This window comes from Cryptomeria japonica, chromosome 11 (assembly GCF_030272615.1).
Source record: "Cryptomeria japonica chromosome 11, Sugi_1.0, whole genome shotgun sequence".
NCBI classification, from domain to species: Eukaryota; Viridiplantae; Streptophyta; class Pinopsida; order Cupressales; family Cupressaceae; genus Cryptomeria; species Cryptomeria japonica.
Genome location: NC_081415.1, coordinates 427,093,570 through 427,118,185, shown reverse-complemented (window position 1 = coordinate 427,118,185; position 24,616 = coordinate 427,093,570). Strand labels below are relative to the sequence as shown.

Below are 24,616 nucleotides of genomic sequence, written 5' to 3'. Positions count from 1 at the left end.
TTATGACAACTACCTGAACAAAAATTTTGTAGGAAGCAAGAGGGAAACAAACATAAACAATGATGGATCTCTACAACCTCAACTGCCACTATTTCTTATCTCAAATAATGTGATATGAATGTAGTGTTTGTGGGCACGATTTGTTATTGGACCGACTACAAACTTTAGTTGCATAACTATTTATCAAACTTTGTTTCATTAGCTATTGCTACATCATTTACTTATGCTCGTGTCTGCCATCATTGCTACAAATTACTTAGATTTAAATAATTATTTAAACACTTTCAATATTCATGGATCTCTTAATAGATTGCTAAAAGCTTCTTATTTTTTGACTGCATATTATCTATTGTTACTATTGTCGTTGTTAAAAGATTTTTGCAATTTTACCATTCTTGATAATTGACTAAATTAGTATTTTGCAACAACTACATATTTTAATATCATAATAAAACTTTGCCTATTAAACGATTCACACAATTACGCTAAACATTTGCAATAACAACACATACTATCAACTACATCATCGACAAGAATTTGATACAAATACGTCTCTTGTATAAACTAGTAAAACATCTAAAAGCATTAGTAGATTGATAATAAATAACATTGTACATTTTATACTTTTTGTTAAATTCATTCTACACATTGCTAAACAAACTATTTATGTATGCACCCATCAACCATCTAACAACACCTTAAATATTTTTACTAATGATTTTAAAAAAATAAAAAATAAAAATTAAGATAAATTCCTATTAAAAAGTAAAACTGACGAATTGAATTTTTTTTTTCCATTAGATAACTGAAAATAAGTACTGGTAAGCTGGAGAGTCCCACAGGACCATGACCTGAAACCCTAACCACTAATCGTTGGTCGGATTGTCAACAAAAGGGAAAACATGTAACCTGCGCTCCAATTGAGCAAAACCTCAATAACGGCCCTGCTCTGATTTGCATCAATTGAAGGTCAAGGGTTCGAGTCCTTTGGACACAGCATTACCATCAAAACTGATAATGGCGAGCAGGATTCTTCAAACCCTAGCTCGCAGATGTCCCGAAAGGAAAATTCCCCCATGGCGTTATCGTTCGAGCGCCTCCATCCACGCCCCCGCTATCACCGTAGAAGATTCATCAGAAACCCTACCTGCTTCTCCTCCTTTCCCGCTCTACGACCAGCTGGCGGAAGAAGTGAAACAGAAGCTGAAAAAGCTGAAAAATCTCGACCCGAGGTTTCTCCAATACAACAACCCCGTGCCCAAGTTGGTCGACCACGGATCGATTCTGGCAGCCCCCGCGACGCGCGTAACGGTTCTGGAAAATGGACTGAGGGTGGCCACAGAGTCCGACCTCGCCGCGCAGACGGCGACGGTTGGGGTATGGATCGACGCTGGAAGCCGCTTTGAGACGGATGAGACCAACGGGACAGCGCACTTCCTGGAGCACATGATCTTCAAGGGGACCAAGAAGCGTTCCGCTAGGGTTCTCGAGGAGGAGATCGAGAACATGGGAGGCCACCTCAATGCTTACACTTCCAGGTGTGGTTGGAATTTAATTTTGCATCAACATGTAGTCTGCTCTCTTTCATCGCTCTAATACTCTCCCTCACTATCTCATCAGTGATCAAAATCATAGAAATTTAAATAGAAGATCCAATTCAATTCGCTCGCGTTTATTTAAGCGGTTCTCGTTTTTCAAATCGGAAGATAGAAAACATAAGTAATTTTGACCAAGTGCAGGAGTTAAGATTGGGGAACCTCCTCTCCATCACTCCTCCCACTAACACGCGGAGGAGATTACCAATTTGCTCTGTTACTTTCAATTTCATTTCATTCTCAAGTATAGGCGATATGCAATTACATTTTCTTGCACATCTTTCGGCAAAGTCAATACAGACATCTAGATTCTCTGTTTCAGTCAGTTCGTCATGCATAATTCTCATTCATATGTACTGGAATGCATTCATCGGTATTATAAAGAAATCTTAAAGAAACTGGAAATGGATTCGTGGCAGACATATAGCAAAAGATTTATTTTGTATCAAAAAAATTAAATCTCAAGGAAATTGGAAAATGTTTGTAGATCATTTAGAACTTAAGATTTTCTTTTAAAAAAATATAAATTCTTAAGGAATTCGGAAATGTATATTAGATTGTTTGGAGAATAATACTTTTATAGGGCTCTAGATTATTAACTCCTCCAGGCAGTAGAAAATTTTGGGACTAAATCTCACTAAACTTCAATTGTCTTGATTTAATGTTTTATGAGTTTTATGTACTGAGTTGCAACTGCAAGCTATGTTGTTGGTTCTGGTTTGGATAAGGTTGTACAATATTTATGTAAATTATTAGATTATAGAAGCCATAATTTACACCAAATATACAAAATTAAACACAAAAAGCAACTGGTAATTGATAATTCAATGGAAAATATTAAGGATTAATCCAAACAGTTTATATTTATGGCACATTTTCAAACAGAATGCTCGAGGAGCATCTCATGACATCTGTGAAGTAAAAAAAGGTACCATTTTCAAACACTATGTGTGCTCTGTGCTCACTGCGAACTATGAAAGTCTACTCCCTGAAAAATGTTCTTCTCTTGATGATGGGCAATAACAAGTAATCAGAGGCATTTTTTTAAACCTCTATACACAATTTCTCTCCAGAAGCTCAATTTATAATTGTAAACTGGTCATCATACTCTGGCAGAAAAAATATTTTGATTGACATCCCAAATACCTATATCTTGCAAAAGAAATTATGTGTTTTCTCCCAAAGATATCCATGTATCTGTACCCTATGAAGAAGTTATTTGGGAAGTAAATTAGGTAATAGTATGGGCTTACTATTAAACTTTAAGGTGAAATTCTGTGTAGAATGCATGGAATAGGCATCCAATTTTTTGAATAAAGCCTTAAACAAATCAACCAAGTTCCGAACTGCAAACTACTAACGAGCTAAATATGCTAAGTGGCAAACAGTCCTCAATTACTCAAATCTGTCAACCCGTGAAAAAAGAAGTTGACTAATAGCACAAAGCCACAAACTATTCAAGTGATAATGTCATAGTGTGCTAGTAAAGCTACAAACTATAAAACAACTAGGTGATCAAACTGTGCAATAAACATGTTAGAGGAAAAATCAACCAAATTTGTCAAACAATCCACGAAATTTCTGTGTTCTCATTTATAATTTTTTTGGTTGACGGCTGTGGATTTGGCAACATATACAATCTGGTTTTGGCCAGGGTCTTGTGGGTCCTGCCTGGGTATGTCCTGGGTTTGTTTCTTTTGAACTGGGGATGAAAGGACATGTGGAGGGCAGTAAATTTGCGTTGAACACAAATGCATACTGTATTGGTACTATTACCCAGCATGGGCAACCTTGTACTGGAGGCTGCAAGTGTTTGCACAGTTGTGCTGATATTGCTATATGGTAGAAATTTTACAAATAGATCATGGCTACAAATAAATATTAAATTTGCTTGATACTCTGTAATAATTAGTAGCAAAAATCATTTGGGGAAAAATCGGCAAACCAAAAGTATAAGATTTTTTGAAAAAATTGGGAAAAATTTGGCAAAAAATCGGATTTAAAAAAAAAATATAAAAAATTGTAGAAAAGAGACAAAAACTATTTTTTTTTTTAACTTAAGGGCATTTCCATAGCATAGAGATATAAAGAGCAAGTAAAATAGAGTTTAACCCATGAATTGTAGAAAATATTTTTTTGTTGTTTATATTCATATTGCTGATTACATAGGCAAATAATCAGTTAACTTTTTAAGAGAGCAGTCACCAAATACATCAAATAGTTGTCTAAGTCTGAGATCAAATATGAGCCAAGTCTATGAAGTAATTGAGATCAAAAGTTAACAGACAAATAGTAAAAGTGGAAGCCATTTTGAAGTGATCCAAGAATTTCATTGTGATTGAGGCAAGGAGTTTTGTAGGGTTAATTCAATATTTTAGAAAGCTTATCAAAATATATTCGACAATTGCAATGCTTTATATCATACCAACAAAAATCGTTTGGGGAAAAAATCAGCAAACCAAAAGTACAAGAAGTTTTGAAAAAGTGGGTAAAAAACTGGATTTTATAAAAAATGTAAAAAATTGTAGAAAAATAGACACAACTACTTTTTTTTAAAACTTAAGGGCATTTCCATAGCATAGAGATATATAGAGTAAATAAAATAGAGTTTAACCCATGATTGTAAAAAATGGATTTTTGTTGTTTATATTCATATTGCTGATTACATAGGCAAATATTCATTTAACTTTTTAAAAGGGCAGTCACCAAATGCACCAAATTGTTGTCTAAGTTTGAGATAAAAAATTAGCTAAATCTATGAAGTAGCTGAGAACAAAATTTATCAGACAGAGATCCAGCGATTGTTAGGAATTTAGTAAAAGTGGAAGCCATTTTGAAGTGATCCAAGACTTTCATTGTGTTTGAGGCAAGGAGTTTTCTAGGGGTAGTTCAATATTTGAGAAATCTTATCAAATCATATTCCACAGGTGCAATGCTTTATATTCCCTGATGGCAATTGGTAAGTCTTTTATATGGGGTAGAATTCAACAAAAGGCATATGTTTAGCTTAAGCAAAAGATTAGCAAGCCACTGGTTTTGGCAACATCTAGCTTGCAACTACTATTTTAGGTAGAGACAAATTTTAATGATTGTGTGTTGGAGGCTCTTTTATTACAACTATGCAAACTTGTTTGTTGTCATTCAGATTTATTTCATGGAGCACTTTGGATATATTGCTCACTTAATGAATTGTATGTCTTTGTTTGAGCAAAAATTAACTATATCAATTATAAATTAAATATCATATATCTATATCTATATATATTATATATGTCTTCGGACGTTTAGTGTTGTGGTAGAAACACTCCATTCGTGAGGCAGCCACCAAGGTTCAAACTCCTGTTGGACCACTGAGCTTGCAGGCTTTCTGCCTTTGTTGGGTCGTTGAGCTTGTGGGTTTGAACAAGTGTGGGGAATGATGACACCCCCCCCCCCCCTGCCCCCCAAAAAAGGGACAAAATAACATACTTTTTCATCGTTGATTCCATATTGACTCTGATTCCGTCTTGGATCAACTCTATTTATAAGCAATTCAGTAATTTCACAAGTTTTTCTAGGGTTTTGCAAGCTTTTACAATGATTTTTTATTTTTTTTCACTATTTTTTGCCATTTTTAATTTTTTTTTTTGTTCTTTAACATGATTTAAATGCAAAAAATCATTGAAAATCGAGTCAGTGATTTTTTTCGTGAATTGGGATTTTTGTGGGTAATAAATCGGCTGGCTCCAGGATTCAGGATTAATTGGGTATAATTACGATTTTTTTCAGACCGTTGCTTCTATGTGAGTCTGTAATGTCCCCTTTTGACTTGGTCCGCAGCACTGAGTTTGTAAGTAGTTAGACAGGTGAGTTTTGACCGAGTCCCTGTTGGCAATAGAAAGGAGGAGTCCTTCAGTTAGAGCAGGGCAAATGAGTCTTCCTGTTGTGATGGCCTGGTGTAACAGGAAGGTAATACTAATTGTCAATTAAAATAAGGATGCTGCATTTGTAGTTATCTCATGATTGTATGTACCTGTAGTTATTCTCAGAAAAAAGGGGCTGTGATGGGTCAGTTAGCTGCCAGCAAATTGTGGGGAGTTGATTATCAGGTAGAAACCAGCAATTGTGGAACTGACTGCCACTATTTAGGATCACTCGAGTCAAAGAATATATGTAGTGATGGGAAGGAAAAAAAGGTATCATCGAAATGTTGCAAACAAAAAGCATTTTCTTTCCCTGGGCTGGATGTGAATTTTAGCAGATGTGACTTGGAGATGAAGTCCTTCAGGCAGCAATGTTAATCATTGTGAGGATCTGTCAGGGTCCAGTATGAGTTCTAGAGTGTCGATAGAATCATGAGGTGCATACAGTTTGAATGCTGGAGTGTTTAATGAGTCATATTGGTTTGCTAGATTTCCATTTGAATGTATGTTATCAATAGAAATTATTGAAAAATAAAATACAAAAGAAATGTTAGTTGTTGGACTATTTCTTTGTTTGTTATTTGTGTATTTATTAAGGGTCTTCACAGTGGCATCAGTATTTCTGTCTGTTATTTGAGCATTTTGTAAAGGACCAAAGGTCGTTACATACTGTTATTAAGCAGAGGGAGATTTTTAATCCCAAGATATGAGTGCAAAGATCTGTGAGATCTATGTAGTTGTGTCTGAAATCATTATCATTATATATCTAGTAGAGATTTATTTATGAGTTTATCTCTGGAAGTATATGCAAATTGTGCTCAGCTGCATTATATATCAGGTGTGGATTTCATAACTAGGTTATGACTGGAAATATCTGTAGATTTCACATGTTAAAAGAAAATGTATTTCATCTTCAGTTTCATGTACATTGTGAATTCTTTGTTCCCAGGAGGTCTCAAGAGTTTTGGATATATTTTAAAAATATTTAGCCAGAAAATGAAAAATGTAATATACATATATATGTAATATTGTAATTAAAACATTTTTAATCAAAAGATTTTGAATTTAAAAAATGTTGCATCTTTATTTGTTTTTAAAAATTTCAGGGAGCAGACTACTTATTATGCCAAGGTTTTGAAGAATGACGTGCCCAAAGCCCTCGATATTTTGGCAGATATTTTGCAGAATTCATGTTTTGCTGAGGACCGAATTGCCAGGGAGAGAGATGTAATTCTCAGAGAAATGGAAGAGGTCTGGGTCTTCTCATCACAAATTGTAATTTATTATTATATATTTTCTTCTTATTTACCATTTGTTTGTGATTATTCTTCACATTTGAAATTACAAGCGTAAAATAAGTGCTTTAAATGTTTTATAACTCATAATTGGTTGACAAGTTTATTGAGATGTTACTACACAGAATAGTAGTTCCATAAAACCAGGATAAACATGAAACAAGAATTGGAGAACAGGGAACTGAAACTGCTTTGTCTTTAATTCCATCTAAACTTCACTGCATCAATAGATTAACAGACTTTACCAATAACTTCAACAACAAAATTTTCACATACAGACCAAATGCAGAGGTCCTTGTGCTGCACTGCACACATGTTTCTCTCTTCGTCTCTCTACTTTATAGCCACAGAGGCCCCATAAAGGGTCCTGCTGATGGCCAGACACAAGAAGAGGTTTTAACATTTAAATAAACAACTCTTCAGTGCAATTAGCATTCAAATTTTGCTTTAGGGAACTGCTCCTAACAGTTTAGGCCTATTTGTGTCAACATGGAATCTAGGGCCATTGTGAATGCTGACAACTTGCCTTATATGTTGATTTAGGTCGCTGTCAACTTGAGGCCTTGGCTTCTTTCAATATTAAAAGGTTTTTAATCATCTTCTAAGTTCTAGGTTTAGATCTCCATCTGAACCATTTAAATGCTATATTGTTTTGCTCCATATGCCTTTATTTCTCCTATGCAATCTGTACAATTAAGAATTGATTAGTTCACATACTTGGATTCAACATGTATTTGATAGAACAAAAATTGCTTGACCAAAACTTGACAACTTAACAAATTACTTAAATTTCTCTAAAAATACCAATTTTATGCAAAATTTAGTTTGAAAATGTATCAAATGAGTCTGTAAATTGTTGGGAAGTGTTTTCTACTAGATTTGGATACAAATAGAGTACAAAATTGCATCATCGTACAAATACAGTAGCTAGCTGATAGCAATTATGAATTTATGCCGATTGTCTTTGAAAATCATCATCATAAATTGTATATCTAGGCAAGTTACAAATTACAAGGTTTTACAATTTCCGCTTCCATGTTGGCATGTTCTAGTGAAACATTGGGGAGAAGGTCTTGTCCTTACACTTGGCTGCGACTCCTCACTTGGCCTAGAAGGCTACATCTGCGGCTTCACCTAACTACTAGATGGCAATGACTCCTTTTCCACATCAATGTCATCCAATTCAATATCTCCTACTTTTGTTGCGGCCACATCCCTAATAACTTGACTTTTAAAATGAACTGTATTGTTCTCATTAAACAAGAAGGGCTTCTCATCTTGTGCGGTTTAATCACTGTAGGGATCAATCTTATCCAAAACAATAAATTCCTATGATTTGTCCTCCACCTTCTTTGTGTGAAGCAAATTTTGTTTTCCACATAAATTAGGTCATCGAGGCATTGTTGAGTCAATTGGTTGTGCCTCTTTATGTGAATGGCATCAAACAAACCCTAGTTGTGCTCATAGCTCTGTTGGTCTCATTTGTAACTTGCCAATTTCATTTTTTTTATATTAAAATTCCTATGTTGAATTGTTCTTATTCAGAAATTCCCCAATAAATCTCAAGTGCCAAGTTGCTTGCCAGTTTGAAGGATGATCTCCATTGATTCAATCGAAACTGTGGCAGTAGTGCAACGTATGAAAACAATTAAATCTAACAATGCATAAATGCTGGAACAAAATTGTTTTATAAGAATGATTATGTCTCCTTTGTGCACAATGTAGCAAAGTTTCAGGGCGATATCACTTTTCAGTTGGGAGATATTAAATTCTCATTATTTTTTGGCAGTTTGCGGAAACAATTAATTTGGGAATTTTATAGGAGCTGGAGTGAAACAGTATTGATGATATGGCAAGTTTTCAAGAGAAAATATTAAACCAGTCAAAAGTTATGTCATTATCCTCTTTCAATTGGTTTGCAATTTGTTGGACAAGTGTTATAAAATTTTCATGAGCAATATTTTTCAAAGAGGAAGAAACACAACTCACAACTCACAACTTGAAAGTTGTTTAGAGGTTGTGAAACTAAAAGATTGTGAATGGCAAGCAAAGTATTGATGAAAGTATTTTCAAAGCTTATGACTCTTTTTAAAAAGAGGAAGTTATGATTTTTAACAAGTTGTGAATTTAAAGGTTTTGAGTTTAAAAAGTTGTGAATTCGAAGGTTGTGAAGTACCCTTAAATTGTCGATGATGAAAAAGGGAAGTAGTTTTTATAACTACCTAATACCTGCATGAAATGAATTTGCTGTGAAGGTGTTAGGAACTCAAAGAAAATGTATTGGCTGGTGTAAAGCCAAACTACACAACATTTGCCAGCATACTCTTGGTTTGTGGAAAAATGGAAGCATTGGAACAGTTTGGGAAGACAACAGAAGCACACTCATAAAAGGAGGGGACAATATGCCATAATTGCAGAAGAGAGTAATGGTATGTGTAGCAACATAAACTTAGTTGCCAAATAATAAGTATTTAGAACAGCTTTAGGGAAAATTTAGAGGACTATGCCTTACAAAATCTCTAAAAGCTACAGGTGAGTGTGCCTGCAATGAATTGAATGGCCTTCCTCCTAACATTGATGGTGGAGACCTCCAAAACCAATTGGACGTTGTTGAGTATGTTGAATATATATTCAAGTTCTACCAGAAGATTGAAAACTTGAGCTGCGTACCTCCAAATTATATGTCAAAGCAGGCATAAATAAATGATAAGACAAGGGCAATTGTTAAAGATTGGTTGGTAGAGGTGCATTTGAACTTTGAACCAATGCCTGATACATTATATCTCATTGTGAATGTGATTGAAAGATATCTTTCTATTGAAAGTGTTACGAGGAGTAAATTGCAGTTAGTGACTCACCACAATGATCATAGCTTGTAAATATGAAGAAATTGGGCGACTATCTAGATTGATGACTTTGTTAGTATGTCAGCTAAAGAGTAAACAAGGTAGCATATGGTGGCCATGGAGCATAGCGTGTTAAATTGGTTGAAATTGAATTTCATTGTTTCGACTCCCTATGTTTTCCTAATTGATTTCTCAGGGCAGGTAATGCTGACAAAGAGATGGAAACCCTGACATTCTTCTTTGTTGAGCTTTGTTTGTGTCAGTATGTTATGATCAAATATAGCCCATCTATGCTTGCCATTGCTTCTATATACAATGCCAGGGGCACTTTGTAAAAGGAACCGTGTTGGACTAAAACACTTAACCTTCACACAGAATACTTTGAAGCAGATCTTAAGGATTGTGCACACTGGATTGTTATTTTCTATCAAAATACAGGAGAGGAAGTTGAAAGTTGTACATAAGAAGTATTCAAGTTCTTTGCTCCCTTAAAATGTTTGATGCACTTTCAACATGCCATTGCCACTTTTCAAGATTAATAGGAAATCACCTTGCCATTATTTTTCTTGATATCTCAAATTATAAAGATTTAATTGTTAGCAGATCTAAATTTGAAGAAAATACCCGAACTTGTTGACTGATGATATTAAGGACGTGGACATGTCTGTAGGAGATGAAAGGCTATGAGAAGGGACCTAAGATTGATAAAGTGGAAAGCGTCAAAACTGTCAAGTCAAGAGGACTAGAGAAGTGTGAAGCAATGATAGAGAAAAAGATAATTTAGTCTTGGTGGCTTTTGGCATTGGTTCTCCAATTAATGGGAAAGAACTCAGCTCTTTGTCAATTGAAAGAGGAAGATATGAATCTAGTAGCCAATTTGCCTGAGACTTCCAACAGAGTTATAGAAGTTGCTACTAGTACCCATTCTTAACAACATTTGTAATAAGGCTGCTTTATCTTGGTGATATGTAGATATACATTCTTATCTTTAAATATCAAAGATTTTTATGGTAGAGAGGAATTTCAAATTTGTGCAAAAGATAATAGAGTAATGCTTGGTCAAAACCTAAGTATGAACAATTTAACAATGATTGAAGAAGGTGTTGGTGTGATTGAGAATGCACATTTTGCAACTGATACCAAAGAAATAATAGTAGATGGTAACCCTATTTTAGAGCAGAATGTTAAAAATACCAGAAATAAAATGAAGGCAGACGATTATGTGGTCTTTTAAAAATGTCAATTTTGACATGGATGCAGATCATAAAAATCAAGGAATAGTTCCATCAAGACGTTTTCTATCTACTGAAAAACAACGTGAACATAAAATTTTACACACAAATTATGTGTTAACTACTTGTGACTTGGCTTGGATTGAGGAAGATAAGTGAAATCCAACAACTTGTTGATCTTTGCAGATGGTCATTAATATGAAGAGAGTTTGAAGCATTGTGTAAGAGATGTTTTGAGTAGGAAATGACTACTAGCTTTCATTGTGCTCGATAATCCAAAGAAAGCAATCTAGACACAAACAATTTCTATCTTTTTTTGAAACTAAATTGCATAGTCTGAAGTACCAAGATGTGTGAGTTGATTTATGGACTGAAATTTGAGAATGAAACTTTTATCTCGAGACATGAGCTCACAAGGATTACAAGATGGCATTGGGAAAATACAGGAAGGCTCTGCATTATCTTAATATTTGTTGGGAGAAAGAAGAAATTGTTGAGAATGTGACAAGTTAGTATTGGGTTGATAGAGACAGCAAATGATTAAGGAAGACATTGGTAGACATTGAATAACAGTTCTGAATTACTCTCCAAAGTGATGCTGATATTCATGACAGGTTGGGATGATATCAATACTATGACGCATAGTTGAACTACTCGCGACTCGCCAATCCCTTGAGAAAAAAACTCGGCAAAAACTCGGGAAAAACTCAGCGAAAAACTCGGCAACATAAAAACATGCTTAATTTGAATAAAAAATGCATTTTTTTTGCAAAATTTAATGAGAAGATGCATCCAATGAGTCAATAAATGATAACACAAAAGAAACAAGCTGATTCTAGATATATTTAAATACAAAGTGTCTACAAAATTGCATCCTCATGAGAAATGCTGATGGCTGGAAGCAAAATAGTAAATAGTTTTTGTAAAACCAAAAGTAAATACAACTTCCTCTTCCCAGCTCTAGCTAAAACTAGTTTCAAACTTTCATCATATTTGAAATTTCAACTCAAAAATGTATAATACCAGGATTTCTTCAATGCTAATTATGTTGTTATATGGAGCCTAATCAGACTCGGAGGTTAAATTTTCCCTACTTCTATCAGCGCAGTTTCCCCCTATATTTTTCGACGGCGGTTTGGGGGCAACGCCCCCAAGTTGGGGTCAAGGGGCATCGCTAAAGGATCCTGAAATTTGACTAAGTCTGGAAAATTGAAGAATCCTCCAAAAACTAGATTTTGCATTATAACTCCTATAGGTTCGAAACCACTCTCAAACATCCTGACAGTATATATGGAATATAACTTAAAGTATAAGAAAGAAGAAAGATATAAGGATACTTAAATGTTATATTCCATATATGAATCCTGACGGAGAGACCAAATTTTTTCGCATGTTTCGGCCTCTTTTTTTAGTTTTTGCTGCGAGTTAAAGTCAGAAAAACTCGCATAGCTCAAAAACTCGGCGAGTTTTTGAAACTCGCCGAGTACTCTGTGAGTGTGTGATCCATGGCTACTTTTGAACAAAGACTGATTTTAAAGCAACACCTTTTAATGTACAAAAGATTGTACTTGCTACAAACATGATAGAGGCAAGAATTACAATAAATGTCATTTTCTTTGTTGTGGACTATGGAAAGGCATATGAAGACATCTTTAGATGGCGTGCACAATTTTGTTAGTCAACCACTCTTGAGTATGGAGATGCCATTGAATATTATTGTAAAGAAATATACCAATATAGGTTTGTAGAAGGAAATGATGCTTTGCAAATGCAATTGGAGTGTATTTCCTTCAAGTCCAAGTTGTTGGTGAATATGTAACTCATGGATTGGGAGGATAACTTCTTGTTTTCTTTTGCCCGAAGTTATAGGTTCCAAGTTGCTTTTTTGGAAAAGTGACTTATGTTACTTATTGTAACTAAAAATTAGAAAATGAGCCTTATTCCAAAAAAGTTTTGTAAAACATAATTTTAAAATCAAAATCTCTCAAAAAGTAGCTATGAGGTAGTTACAAGTGGTTGTCAAAAGGAAACCTATAATTAGAAGGCTATTTATATTGTAAAGGGAGACTCTTAAAGGTTGGAGGAGGGAATTTTAGATGGGGACTTATGAAGATATTTTTGGAGGACTTTGTGTTCACACTTTGTACATAATGATTTATGGAGTTGTATGATTTCACAAAGATAATAGAGAAAGCATTTGAATCGTATGTTTTGGATGTCCTTTTGTTTTATCACTTTTGATTTCACATATGTTGGTAATCCTTTTGTGTCATTGTCTGAACCGTAAGTTATCCATTGAAACTTATATAAATTGTGCAAGTGGTGTAAAAAAATACAATCATTTGTTGGCACCTTGATTCTAATGTGTAAATTTGCTGTATCTCTTGTGTGTTGAAATTTATTAAATTTCTTTCGTCATGGTTGCATATTAAAAACCTTTCATCATAGAAGTTTAATGGCGTGGTATCTTGCTTTGGTTGTTAAACCCTTTCATAATTTACAATAAGTTTGTGAAATCCAAAGTTGGTAATCGTGTGTCTACTGTTAGGGTTTTAGTAAATCATTTTCTTTAGCTTTTCCCTTGTCCTTTTTGTATTTTTAGGTTAAAAGTACACAAAAAACCTTTAAAATCCCAATCAAATGTGGGAGTTGGCCCTCTCAATTGCAAAGGGATTTTTTAGTATAGTAACAACTTATCCAATTGCTGGGATATTTGTCACCACTTGTCGGGTGAGTCACATTGAAATTTGTGCAAAGTTGTTTACAGACAAGCTAGAACTGCTATAAGGTTGAGAAAAAGTTTGGAGCTAGAACTGCTATAAGGTTGAGAAAAAGTTTGGAGCTAGAACTTTTGTAGGTCTGGCGTATTTCCACCCCAATCTTCCCTCTAGGAATTTAAAATAAGCTCAAATACCGGTTCTTGGGGAAAAAGGCTGGGTTTGGGTCCTGGTTCTTGCTCGGTCGTGGTTCGAGCATGGTTCTCCCTAGGTTCCACCTGGGTCCTGCCCAGGTGGCTGGGTTCTCTATGGGTCCTACGTGGCAAGACCCGGGTGGAACCCAGGTGGACCCGAGAGAACCAAGGCTTGTGGGTTCCCAAAAACGGGGCCCACGGGTCATACAAGTCAAAAAAGTATAACCAAACATGAAAATTATAGGTCAAAAAAGTAAAAAATGTATAAACAAACTTGAATCAATTTGAAACTTGAAACTTGAATATCATCTATTTTGCAAATTATGAATATGATATTACATTTACGATATATGAATATCAGATTATTTATTGACATTGGCAATTATGGATTTATGATTTATGATTTATCTGTTATCATTTATGTATCATTGTATGGGAAAGTTACATTGTATGTTTGAAGTTTGAACAGTGAACATATATATAATATATGACACACACACACACACACATATATATATACACACACACGTGTGTGTGTACGGACAAACCAAGGCCCGTCGGTTCTCCAAAACGGGGCCCACGGGTCATACAAGTCAAAAAAGTATAACCAAACATGAAAATTATAGGTCAAAAAAGTAAAAAATGTATAAACAAACTTGAACCAGTTTGAAACTTGAAAATTGAATATTATCTCTTTTGCAAATTATGAATATGATACTACATTTACAATATATGAATATCAGATTATTTATTGGCATTGGCAATTATGGATTTATGATTTATGATTTATCTGTTATCATTTATGTATCATTGTATGGGAAAGTTACATTGTATGTTTGAAGTTTGAACTATGAACATATATATATATATATATATATATATAAAGTTTGAACTATGAACATATATATATATATATATATACGGACGAACCCGTACCTGTACCCAAGTTTTTTTTTTTTTTTTTTTTTTGCTGAATCCGCGAATCCGTACCTAAATCTGAACCCGAACTGGTAAATTAGCAAATAAGGTATTCACATATTTGTAAGCAAGCAATATTTTTAATGAATTTGTAACTTGTAAGATGTAAGTAAATATTCCAATTTTTTTTTACTTGGAGTTTGGATGGATTTCTTTTGAATAACTAGTGTCGAAGAAAAGAGTTTTCCTATACCTTGCTTGTAATTTTTATAACTTTGAAATCTTGATGTTCCTCACCTCAACCTCAAGTATCATCCTCTCAATGCATGTTGAGAGGTCCTCCTTAACCTCACCATTAGAATTTGTGGAACTAACATAGAAGAAAAATTTGGGTTCAAGGTGGTACCCATTGCATAAATGGGTTAGTGGAGTTGATTGTTCCATCTTCGATCAATACTTCCAAATGAGATAAAATTTATTCATATCTCCTTTATAATGGTTTTGGATGGCTTCTTTGGCCCTATCCATGGCCTTGTAAATGTACCTTATTAGGTTCTTATTTTGTCAACCAAATGCAATACTCTCACCAAAGGTTTCGACACCTAAGTACAAACAAATTAAAGCTATAAATTTACAATAAAAGTAAATACTTTTAAACATAGTTGTAGTTAGATGCGTCTCTAGGATTGGGACGTGTCTCATGTATTAGAGACATCTTGGAATATTGGAAATTAACACTATATGTGATTTTGTTTTGAGATACTAATATTTTCAGTTAATACTGTTAGAAAATTAATAAATTAATAATTATATTAAAAAAAAGTGGCGTTTCCAAGTACTTGTCTCCTATTTTTCAAAAAAAGACGTATTGGTATCGGTTTCCTGGACACGTACCAGTACTGGTTTCTTGGCAATCTCGCTTTTAAGTTTAAAATTAAAGGATTTAATTTGAAAGCCGAATTGAAGCTTGAGGTTACCTTTGCAATTTATACAAAGTCTTTTGCAAAACTTTTAATCTAAATTTATCTTTGTGTTCCTCTCTTAATTAGCCTTATTTGAATATGGTGAGTCTAATCATATTTGACTTGCAAAAATTTGTTTTAATGATGTCAGCAAAGTAGTAATGCTTTGCAAGGTTAGGAAGTTAGTTGCAAACCTTGTGACACTAGGCTGCACAAGCTCTTTCTCCTTGGCATGATTTCTTTTCAAGCTAAGAACCAAAGGGTGATTATATTTATATTTTGTGATGTTCTTTGCATCTTTTGCAATTGGTCTCATTTAATAAAATTTTCTATTGTATTCCAAAGGAGTGTGAACACAATGTGTTGTGCAAGGGGGCCAAAAGAGTGATGTATGCCCCCCCTAAAGCAGTTCTCAACTTCTACATATGCCGTTTCATTTCACTGAAAATTTACACATATTTTGTACCTACCTCTAAGACAACTTGCTTCAACATTAGACTCAAAGTTTCTGCATTTTTTGCTTTGTTAGAAGAATAATTGACTTCAAGAAAATCATCTCACTATTCGAAGCTGATAAAAAGTTGATAAGGGGGTGGTTCTATTCATTCATCCACTCATTGAAAGAATAGTGCATCCAGACTTGTGTTATTGCCTTTTCTATGGTTCTTGAATTAACTTGGTATCTTCAATAGCATCTTGGAGAAACTTCCCACTTAAGCCTCTTGGAGAGGATGCTTTATAGCCTTGTAATTGTTAATGTTGTCACCAAATTCTTTTAGTACAAGTTCTTCACAACATTTAAGTGAAGGTTGTTCTAAAATTTAAAACTCGCATGTCTTATCTGTTCTTGGCGCACCTCCTTGTTCCAACTTGTACCTTGCAACAAAAGATGTGTGCTAGGTACAAAAAATTCTTGTGTTTGGACTTTACTTGCGAATTAGATGTGCTTTGAAGTGGGGACCACGATTAGAGCTCACGATGCTTGCAATATCTTGACCATTTATGTCAGGAGTAATGGTTGTTGCTATGGCTGCTTGTGTCTTTTGCCTCTCTAGTTTGTTCTCATCCATCAATGCATGGAGTGCTTGCATCTCTTGTTTGTCCTCTTTTTTAGCATTTGGACATGGCTTGGCATTATGAGTGTTGAGACATGGACCAGCTAGGACTCGAACCTAGGACCTTCCATACACTGCTGGATTGCTCTACCACTGAGCTACTGGCCCCTCTTGGACCAGTCCATTGTCGGTCTGGGTGTGGCTTATTTCCAACACCAACACCCCCCCTTAAGCCACACCTCTTGTTTGCTTGGGGCTCCTAGCCTGGACCTGGCTCTGATACCATGTTGAGACATGGACCAGCTAGGACTCGAACCTAGGACCTTCCATACGCTGCTGGAGTGCTCTACCACTGAGCTACTGGCCCCTCTTGGACCAGTCCATCGTCGGTCCAGGTGTGGCTTATTTCCAAAACCAACAATGAGGAATGCCTGCGATATAGTATTTGAAGTGATTATTGGAGCTGTTAACCTTCTTCATGTATAAGATGCAAATCGCACTCCCCAATACTGGTCCCATTATGATATATTTCCAAGTGGGGTCTTTGGTTATAGTGGGATGACTTCTACTAATTGATGCTGAGCTTGATACAAAACCAAATGCCATCATATCTAACCTGCAACATTTTTAAATATATAAGAAAAATTCAAAATGTTAAAAAAAAACTGCAATTTGAATATTAAAATTCAAATAAAATTCATATATAAGATGCGTTAGAAATGTAATATGGTAATTGAATAGCAAGGTGGAATCCATTAATTAATTTGTCTGAAAAATCATTTTTTCAACTCAGAAGTCAAAAGTTGTAAAACCCTTTGTTTAAAGGGGAAAACAGTGTTTTCATTCAAAAAACTAGTGTAAATCAGCTCTAAATTTTTTAAAAATTTCAAGTAATGTTTGTAAATCCATTATTAACATGCTAGAAGTAACTTACATGCTTGGAAGAAAAATAAAATAAAAGAAATACTAACTTGGAACCTGAAATTCCTCAAATCTGATCTTCAAATCCACTATAAAATTCTTTCAAATTGCTCTCAAGGATGCATAATTGTTGTATGAGCTTTAGCTATGGGTATATAAGTTTGAATAGGCAAACAATATGTGTGTTTTTTCAGTGTTTTCCCTGCATCTTCTGTGCATCAGTGAGCTTCCTGCATTGACTTTCCGAGTATGGGCAAGTAGTTGCTTGATTTTGATGCTCCGGCTCACTGAAAACCTGGCCCATAGAGACTTATGATTTTTCACTAGGAGTACTTGGCAGCAAAAAGAACTCAAAACTGATGAGTACTGGGCAAGTTTGTATACTACGACCAATATTATTATGTAGAATGACTTCTAGATGACTTCTTAATTGTGGCTATTCTTTGTGCAGTGTCTACAATGTTCAAAATTCCTCCTTTAGTGTGCCACATAAAATGATTTATTCTCACTTGCTTTTATTTCTGTTATCTCAATTCACGTGACTTTTGTGCAATTGTCATCTAGGTGTTGAATATTAAAAAGGAACAGTAACTTTGTTGGATGTAAGGATGCAATACTCATAAATATTTGACAAAATTTGGCTGTGTAATGTCCCCTAATTGGAATGCCATAAGTTTGCCCCGATTCTCAATTTTCAAATAAATAAGTGGGGTTAGAAAATACCTTTCACCTGATTGAAACCCTGCAAACATATTAGAAACAATTTACAACAATAATCTCAATAAGTAGATTATCATAATTAAGCATTATTAAATTCATGGCAGAATTATCAATTCAATCATAAAGCATTTAAATATATATATGGAAGGCTCAACCATAGGAGGGCATGGGAGAAAGTGATTTGGATGGGGTGTCTCGGATCCTCTACCCTAGGCCCAAGAGTGGATATATCATCCCGCTTGGCCTCATGTGGCCCATGCCATCCATATGAGGTGGTCTACCCAGTGAGGTGTCCACTTTTCGTTCCCTCTCATCTTGCCAACCATTTCCCTCTCCTTATGATTGAACTTCTTGTGTTGATTCACCATGAAAGGGGGATGAGGTTACAACTGGGTGCCCTGGAAGCCCATCTCTCTTAAGCCCAAAGGCAGTACCCTCTGTACCCCCTTGGCCTCATGGGACTATCTGGTCCCCACCGTGAGGTGGCGTACCTAGGAGAGTGCCCCATCACCATACCCCTCTTGTAATCATTATATCCTCTTCCATGGCTGGAAACATTCAAAACATGATTCTAGTATCATGCATATATTTTACATATAATAAATAAATTTCAGAAATTCATAAATCAGATGCAGTTAATGTTTACTGTGATATATGTATAATGGCAGTGTATTATTCAATCATTAGTGTGCAGAGGTGTGTTTATTAATGCAGCATTTATTATTTTGTTCTGTTATGCACAAGGAAACTCATACCAAACAGTAATACTCGGTTCAACTGCTGAATGTTTAATGTCTTATCCAATATCAAGTGATTGGTTTGATGCCTCTTTTGACTGCTGGGCGTGCTCTTCTTATCCCTTTATCTGGTGGAGAGTGGTGACCTTTCATCAAGAAGTGGCTGCTGGAGTGGTGGTGTCTCTTCCTTTCAAACGATGACGTCTCTTCTTTGCAAACCACATGCCCCTTCATGTTATTACATACCTTTAATACTTCATCATTTCTTCTAACTAATCACCATTATAGAGGAAACTGCTAGTGACAAATGGTAAAAGGGTCAATCAACAAGGAGTCTTATTGCCTTTAATCCATAGAAGTCTGACTGCAGTTAATCAATGATGTAACACATTTCATCATTTGGATCCTGCCGATTTAGGAATGTGAGTCACTGATTATGGTGCATCAAATGGGGGGGCATGACAGGCTGTTACTTTCTCAGAGAGACTTAGGAAGGTGGCTTCCTGTGATATTCAGTAGTGTTCATTCACATCAGGCTCTTGTTTTTGTGGCATATTCTAACACGTGACTTCTATGTTTTTGTTATTACCCTCCTGTCTAGACATAAAATACTCTTAAAATTGTGCCAATCTGCAGCGGCTTCCGCCTTTGCCTGTGTTTCGTGTTCATAAAAACATTTCTACAATAGGAAGGCATTATAAAATGACTTCTGTTGGGCAAAACAAATTCTTTCATTGTACAAAATAATTTGAATTCAAAGCATGCATGCAGCACAATTATTGTGCTTTTAAATTGCATGCAAAGATTTCTTTCACTTTTTTCTTTGTATGTCATTTACAAAAGTATGTGTGGGGTTTTCTTAGATTTTTTTTCAGTGAATTCCATTTACAGTTTTTCAAATGCATTGTAAGTGCATTTCAAATTTACATTCTTGTCTTCAATCCATCTTTCTAAAATGAGGCCTTTTCAGATTTTACTTTTTGAAAATATATTATAGACTAATACAAAAATTCCAGGCCAACTCAACTGTGGTGTTCTTTAGTATTTTTTTAAAGTGCTTTTGCTTCCTTTCTTGAACTTCATTGAGGTTCTCTTTCCAATCTAAAGGTTTTCGATTTATTCTCTCCAACCTCAACATTGGATTCAAATGCATAGCTCCTTTTAACTCAATTAATTTTGCCATGTAGCACATGGTCCTTTCCCTTGGCGTGCTTTCTCATTAGGGTGAGCACCCGAGGGTGGTTGTAGATATGTTTGGTTATTTTTCTAACTTCTTTAATCATGGTTTTCAAAATATGTGCATGCACAATATCTGGATTAGGTGCCTCAAACCATTTTAAATTTTTTTAGCAATGGCCAATGCATTGGCCAATGACTCCAATATGGTTCCCAACAACAAAGAATTGTATCTTATACTACTAAAAATTGGCACATGCTATCCTTGCCTTATGATACTTCTATTGGTTCCACATAGTAGCTTTGAGCAATAGCTGCAGCTTAGGAGTATTATTAGGAAGAAAGAACCCCTATGACTGTGTTTGGCTAGAGTTATCTCTAATGGTTGAGTCTGGTGTTTGCTGTCCACATGTCAGGAGTATTGTGAGGAAGAAAGAACCCTTGTGATTGTGTTTAGCTAGAATTACCTCTAGTGAACAAGCCTTGTATCTACAGGCCGAGATAAGAACCCTTGCATTGCTCTTTGAGTCAGAAGGGAATTGATTATAGCTGTAATTGCATCATCTGCACTCTTTCCTATTTTCTTTTCCTTGTATGAAGCAAGGACAATCTTCTTCTCTAGTTCTATCATATTACAAAGTTGCACATCTCAACTAGGGATTCACTTAAGGTGATATGTATGGCAATTGATGCCTACTCTCACATCTGGACAACTCACTAAATTGCTGAAGTTTAATGTGTTATGGACTAGATCAAGAAAATGGACACAACAAATATACTATGTTACACCAATTTTTTGGGATGGGTTTTTGGGAGGCTATTTTTAAGGGGATGATAGGGGATTGACTAGTAAAAAAGGGAAATTATAGAAGTATATGAAATTTCAAATATTCATATGATTACATTAATAAGGCTTTCATCATATACGTTAAAGAACCTTGATACATAAGTTTAGAGCTGAGTTGAGATTTCACATGAGTTGACAAAATTTCATTACTTTCAAATTTTATTATTAAATTAACAAAATTTCATTACTTTCAAATTTTATTATTAAATTAACAAAATTTCATTACTTTCCCGTGGATATATATTAGCCCATATTAATAAGTGGCAGCTATATATTAATTTGAATGCCCTCGCCACTTGGACCAGTCAAATATTCATTCCTACTTATTAACTTTTTGTATATATATAGAAAGCTGAATGTGCTTACCACTTGGAATAGTCAATTTTTTGTCCATTCATATTCAAGTAGTAGCTTTTGTATAAATACCTCAAGCTTTTGCAGTGCTCTTGTATTTTAAATATTCACACAATTGATATGACAGTTTGATTGGATTCTTTCTGCCTTCGCCATCATCTTATCTGATTACAGCTAGGCTTGGGGCAATTTTGATTTGAAAATATATTTGAACTGGGAAATGCTTTGTACACCATACTAGCCTTGAATTTCAAGATTGTATAAATGGCACTTAAATATAATTAACACACCATCAAAAGCAATGCATAGTTGTCAAGCATATAGATTGTATTTTAATAAAATTAAAAATACTGAAATTTTCCAGTTATAGGGTGTACATCTAATGAGTTGATAATCAATGGGTCCACTGAAATAGTAGTTTCCTTCACATTGCTGACAACTCTCTTTGGCTGAAGCAACTGGTGTTCTCATTGAAACTTAAAAACTTTTTTTGAATCAAGAATTGTGGCAGGCTGATTGACAATCATCTGCTTTTAAAAGAATCTACATTGGAATTGTTTGTATTACCCATTTTTACCAAATATTGGGTATTAGACATGTTGATAGCGAAGCTTCATTAAATTTGGGTAAAACATTGAGTGCTACAAGAAAGTGTCATCTATATCACGAGTTATTGATAAGGTGACATTATTGTTTCATCCTTAGATGACAGGGTTAAAACAAAGTCAATCATATGTCCTTGTTTTCAATTTTCTGTTTTTGCTTCTTTGACAGGGCCATAGGGGACGGTTAGCCATACTTGGGATGGCCAAGACATCCCCTAGCCATTCCTCATCCGATGTTGTCCTTTGAAAAAAAGATACCCTGGGGATGTTTTGTAAAATTTCTGCAAATTGGAGATGGCATGTTTCCAACTTGTTCCCACGTTCCCAAGATGCATCAATATTAATAGACATGTGCTCAGGTTACAAAGAAAATATATGATAGCAAATGGAGCTGTATTGAAGCCAAAGAGTATTTTAGAAGAAGGTAGCAGTCTTTGGGAAGAGATGTGGAGCTACAATACTATTTTTTTACATTTCTATGACAATATTGGTGTGTTTGTTTTTAGCAAGGACTGAGGTCTAAAAAAGAAAATGAAATAATTCACCTTGGAGTCTGAAGAGCTGCATTACACACATTCCTACAATAAATTGTGAGGGGATTTGTCATAACATGAAATTCCTAAATATACAAAATTTTAGCTTTTAGAAGTTTTTAGGATTTTTAACATTTTTGTATCACTTTTGAAACCCTTTGGAGTACAATTTTTTGGGGTCAAACTTTGCTCATAGTAGCAAAAGTTTTTATTGGCAATAAATTGTCAAATCTAAAAAAAGATTTTTACAATTAATTGGGAAAAATTGGGCTTGGATTAGGAAAAATGAGAAAAAGTCACTAAAGGAATCAGGAAAAAAAGAAACCCTAAATTTTCTAGACCTTCCCCCCACCAAAAGCCAAAAAAATCATGGAAAATTGTGACTGCAATTTTTACAGGTTTTATGGCGGTATAACTGTGACTGCATTTTTTTCCCAGATTTTATAATAATAAAATTACGATTTAATCAGTCAAAGATTTGTTGACCTGATTTTAGCGCAAAATTGCAATTTTTGGATTGATAAATTTGGGAATTGTCCCAGAAGTTTATTTGTTGTGATTAAATTGTTACTGCAATTATGTTTGGCGAATGGTAGCAAAAATCTTTCATGGGAATTAATCAACAAATTAGAAGAATAATATTTTTATAATTAATTAGGAAAATTTGAGAAAGAATTGGTTTTGGATTAGGGAAAAGATCAGAATAAAATTGCTGCAGGAAAATCCATAAACTACACATTTTTTGACCAAAAAATAACAAAAATTATGAAAACTGGAAAAGCTTTGTAATTCTATGAGAGGACAAGGTCGGTGCATGTATGCATACATGTGCCCTCTCCTACATTACTAGGCATTAATTTCTTTATGCACGTGCCCTTTCCATGCCAATTTATCTATTGCATACATCTGGATCTGCTGAAGTGTGTTTTTGCTGAGAAGAATACAAATTGAGGCACTAGGTAAAAACTCTTAACAATACCTCCTTGTGAGGAAAGTGGCTTTTACCAAGTGAAGATACTATCACAATATCTTGAAACTCCTTTCTGCTAGTGGTGTTGTCATCATGTTGACCGTCCATGGAATTGAAGAATTATAATTGTGGATAATTGCTCCCCTCTGTATGCTTAGATCTCTTCCGAATTTTTAAACTGTAAAATCTCCTATACAAGGAAAACTTCATCAGCAACTCACCAGCCTCCTCTATCCTTCTTGAAAGCTTACGGGCCAAATTCTTCTCACACCATGTCATGAGTTGTTTAGGACTTCCTACAATAATAAATTCATTTGTGGTGCATGCATTAGCCCATTCAGGGCCTTCTTCAAATTGATTTGATGGGCACCTCGCCAATGCACTTCAGAATCTTCTGCAACTGAACCAAAAATCTAAACAAGATCAACACCTGCCTTTTGAGAGAATCCTTTAGCATTTAGGGTAAGAGTCTCTTGGCTGAAGTCACTTTTTTTGATAGAATCATTTGGCAATAAGTTGATCTTGGTACTCATCAATGCTTCTGTTAGTTGAATGCATGGTGATGGTATCAATCACTGATTCCACGATAGTTTTAGAACTGTCTCCACAAAGCTGAAAGGGCACTTCTACATCATGGCATCTTGCCATACCTACTTGATTAGATCAGCAAGTAGCTTGCAAAGACTCCCATCTTGAGCTCCTCTCACCAAAAATTAAGTAGGTTCAGGGCTTTGTATTCTAATGGTCATTTGTTGACCATTGAACTTGTAGATTTGTCATGCATGGAATTTGAAAGAAGACCCTTCATTAAACTAGGAACATACAAGGCATCATCTAGCTTAATAACATCACTTGAAGGCATGTAGAAAGAGAAAAATCCCAATCTGGTATTGGACAACTGGCATCATTGCCCACTTTGATCCATACGAAATCCTCTTGTTTTTGAACACCACCTTATTCAAGATCATGTGTTTGGATGCTCAGCTGTCCACATGCCACCCTCCACTAGAAATGGTCTTAGTGGATAGGCATGATGC

The 24,616-nt window shown here is 35.0% G+C and overlaps 1 protein-coding gene across 1 annotated transcript in view; it reads left to right on the top strand.

Annotated features, from left to right (window-relative positions):
- Positions 1–799: 799 nt before the first annotated feature.
- LOC131073650 (probable mitochondrial-processing peptidase subunit beta, mitochondrial) overlaps positions 800–24,616 on the top strand; it is a 36,569-nt gene continuing 12,752 nt past the window's right edge. Inside the window, exons 1-2 of the mRNA XM_058010148.2 lie at positions 800–1,538; positions 6,604–6,748. Of these exons, the coding sequence (XP_057866131.2) occupies positions 1,018–1,538; positions 6,604–6,748 (666 nt within the window). The 5' untranslated portion in view covers positions 800–1,017. The remainder of the gene's footprint in view (positions 1,539–6,603; positions 6,749–24,616) is intronic.